Source organism: Austrofundulus limnaeus, unplaced genomic scaffold, assembly GCF_001266775.1.
Source record: "Austrofundulus limnaeus strain Quisiro unplaced genomic scaffold, Austrofundulus_limnaeus-1.0 Scaffold1120, whole genome shotgun sequence".
NCBI lineage: Eukaryota > Metazoa > Chordata > Actinopteri > Cyprinodontiformes > Rivulidae > Austrofundulus > Austrofundulus limnaeus.
Genome location: NW_013953522.1, coordinates 73,546 through 76,854, shown reverse-complemented (window position 1 = coordinate 76,854; position 3,309 = coordinate 73,546). Strand labels below are relative to the sequence as shown.

At 38.4% G+C, this 3,309-nt stretch overlaps 1 protein-coding gene across 1 annotated transcript in view; it reads left to right on the top strand.

Annotated features, from left to right (window-relative positions):
- LOC106534235 (transmembrane protein 237B) overlaps positions 1–3,309 on the top strand; it is a 9,725-nt gene that overhangs the window by 4,461 nt on the left and 1,955 nt on the right. The window contains exons 6-10 of the mRNA XM_014030810.1: positions 1,068–1,196; positions 1,291–1,384; positions 1,456–1,613; positions 1,686–1,818; positions 2,397–2,588. Of these exons, the coding sequence (XP_013886264.1) occupies positions 1,068–1,196; positions 1,291–1,384; positions 1,456–1,613; positions 1,686–1,818; positions 2,397–2,588 (706 nt within the window). The remainder of the gene's footprint in view (positions 1–1,067; positions 1,197–1,290; positions 1,385–1,455; positions 1,614–1,685; positions 1,819–2,396; positions 2,589–3,309) is intronic.

The window sequence follows — 3,309 nt, the reverse complement described above, 5'->3', positions numbered from 1 at the left end:
ACTTACTTACTTACTTACTTACTTACTTACTTACTTACTTACTTACTTACTTACTTACTTACTTACTTACTTACTTACTTACTTACTTACGTACGTACGTACGTACGTACGTACTTACTTACTTACTTACTTACTTATTTTAAAGTTTATTCATTTAAAAACAACACAAATTCAACATACAACAAAAACACAAATCACAAATTAAATTAAATGAAAGGTAGCAGAAGAAAGAATCTTATCATCTCTGCCCCTTTTTTCACAAACAAACAAATTCAAAGAAAATATTCTTCAGTTTACAATAAACATAAATAATAATTTCCTATTAAAAAGAAAAAACAAATAAATTTTACTTACAATAAATACAATATCAAAATAAAATGCAAGGCAACAGAAAGAAGAAAAAAATCCTACAATATCTGCCCCTTTTTTTAGAAAGAAAAAAAAAGAAAATAAACTTTGTTGACTTTCATTGTTCATTGGTATGAAAAATGGTCTTTGTGATTTCTTTTTCCTCACCAAAAACAAAGCATCAAAAAAAAAAAAAATCATCAAAAAAAAAAAATGTAAAAAGCAGGGCTTCTCAATGGCGGACTATGGGCCACCTCAGGCCCACTAGGGACCTCAATCTTTAAAGTTCATTTAAAAAAAAAAAGTGTGTGTGTGTATGTATATATATATATATGTATACATACAGTATATATAAATAGATAGATAAATGTGTGTGAATCCTGTTAAATGACAGGGCTATACAACAATGTATGCCTGCCAGTGACTTCATTTAATAAAAAACAGATAATTAAGTTCAATTAAATCATAAAAAAGATTGAAGTTATATTTTAAATCCGATAAAAATTTAAATAGACTGTATTTATTTAAATGCTGGTTGTTCGGCCCCTGAGCTGCTGGCTTTCAGTAACTGTGGCCCCCTAAACAGATTAGTTGACTAACCCTGGTATAAAGAGTTTTGGTGCAGTCTAAGAACAGACAGGCTGCCTCCATGTTTGAAGCTCACAGCATTTGATTTGTAGAATCAGTGAAAAACTGGATTCCCTCCTTTCATTCCTCAGATCAGGCAGTGGAGATGGGAGGCATCGACAGCCGACGGGCGTCTGAGACCGGAGGTCAGCTGACCCTGGAAACCACGGCAGACGTGTCGACACACAGGAGGAAGAAGAAGAAGAAAGCTGCGTCGACAGGTGCAGTCAGACCTCTGCTCGTCTGGATTTGAAATGACAGTATCCAGAGAGGCTCGCTGTGATCGTTAACATTGACCTTAAGTTTGGATTTCAGACGTAGAGGATGACCAAGCTGACCTCGTCAACGGAGACACGGGAGATCAAACCACCGACGGAGAAGAGGTGGTCAAAAAACCCAAGAAGAAAAAGTGAGAGGAGCCAAAACTCCTTCTTATCAGCCAGCTGTTACAAAGTATTCACACACTCCTCTCTCTTTCAGGAAGTCAAAGGTGGCTGAGTCGCAGCTTCCTGAAGAGTTTGGAGTAGAAGATGACGACATCATCACTGACGCCTCTTCTCCGATCCCCCAGCACTCCTTGTTCTCAGCTCCTCAGGGTCAGAGCCAGCCGGTCGGGAAGGTGTTTGTGGAGAGGAGCAGTGAGTGTCGGAGGAAACGGACAGAGCTCTGAACTCTTATATGAACCTTAATATGGCTGTGTTCACCTGCAGAACGATTCCAGGCTGCAGAGCGCTCTGACAGGAGGAAAACCAGCGACCAGGTGGACAACGTGGCAGATCTCCAGCACATGCAGACCCTGTGGACCACCAGAGACGTTTCCATCAGAGTGCACGAAGGCTTCAGGTGAAGGGAAACCCTCCAACAACAAGGAACAAGACATGTGGCTTGAAGAAAAGGCTAAAAACAGCTAGCTGAAGAAGCAGAACACTAGCTAAAATCTAAATGTAACAAAAGGCTTGTTTGAGTAGCAAAAACTAGCTAGATGCTAAATGTAGCACAAAGTCTGCAGGAGTACTCCTGCAGACTTTGTGTGTATTTGTGTGTATTATGCAAAACATTTTACTCCAAAAACCATCCATAAAGCTGAGCAGTTGTACTCTACACAGGAGTAAAGTTTTCTCTATTTTTTGCTGAAGTACAATAAATGTTAATATTTGTTTTATATTTATATTATTCATTAATACTTGTTTTATTATCTTATATAACTGAAATATTGTGTTGTGGATAAATTGTTTAAAAAAATCCTGAAGTCTGTATGAAATTAGGGGTAAAATTTCACATGATTAGATTTTTCATGCTTTTTAAGCTCAAAAAAAGGGTTTGCATAGTTGAGATTGTGTGACAGACACATAAATACGGTGGTTTGATTAAACAGATGAATGAAAAAAGTAGAGTTGTTTATTGTTCTGCTTGTGTTTCAGGATGTTCGGTCTGTACTGTCATGGCTTCCTGGCCGGTTACGCTGTGTGGAATGTGGTGGTGGTGTACATGCTCGCTGGGCAGCACCTCACTGCTCTGTCCAACCTGTTGCAGCAGTACCACAACCTGGCGTACCCGTCCCAGTCTCTGCTCTACATGCTGCTGGCCATCAGCACTGTGGCCACCTTTGACAGGTGAGTCTATCCTCAGCTAACGCGTTAGCATTTACAGCGTGACCTGGAAGGATTTGTCGCAAGAACAGCGGAAAAATAACGACACAGAAATCATAACGGGAATGGAACGATAACAGATGAGCTGTAAGGCTCAGGAATGAGTACGTCTATTGCAAGCAAACTAAAGGATAAATATAAATGTAAATGTTCTGACCTGCAAAACAGTCCTGAAATTTAGTCATTAATTACGGAGCCCCTAAAAGGACATTGGATGATTTTTCTCTTTTACCCATGTTGTGTTTATCAAGTCTTAGGACTCCCAGGGGCAGGAACCACCTGACTACTATCAACTCCTCTGACTTATAGAAATTTCAAAATAAAAGTCTCATTCAATCATGGAGTTCTATAGAACAGCTGGAGTGCGTTAAAACCAGGTGACCATGTGATCGGCTGTAGAAGCTAAAGGCTAACGCAAAACGGTCAAGACTCTGGATTTCCCATTACTGTACATGTTGACAACAGAGCAGAAAAAAAGGACTGAACAAGTAGAAATCATAAAAACTATTAATAATATTAACCCAATTATTATTAATATTTTACAGTTTATATAATCTATCTAATGTTTTAAATAATGTCAGAAAAGCTGTTTGTGTTATGGATTTATTAACAGAAGATAAACAGGAAAACGTCTCATTTCGCAACACAAGTGAGCAGATTTGATCTTATTTAGCCATGTGTAGAT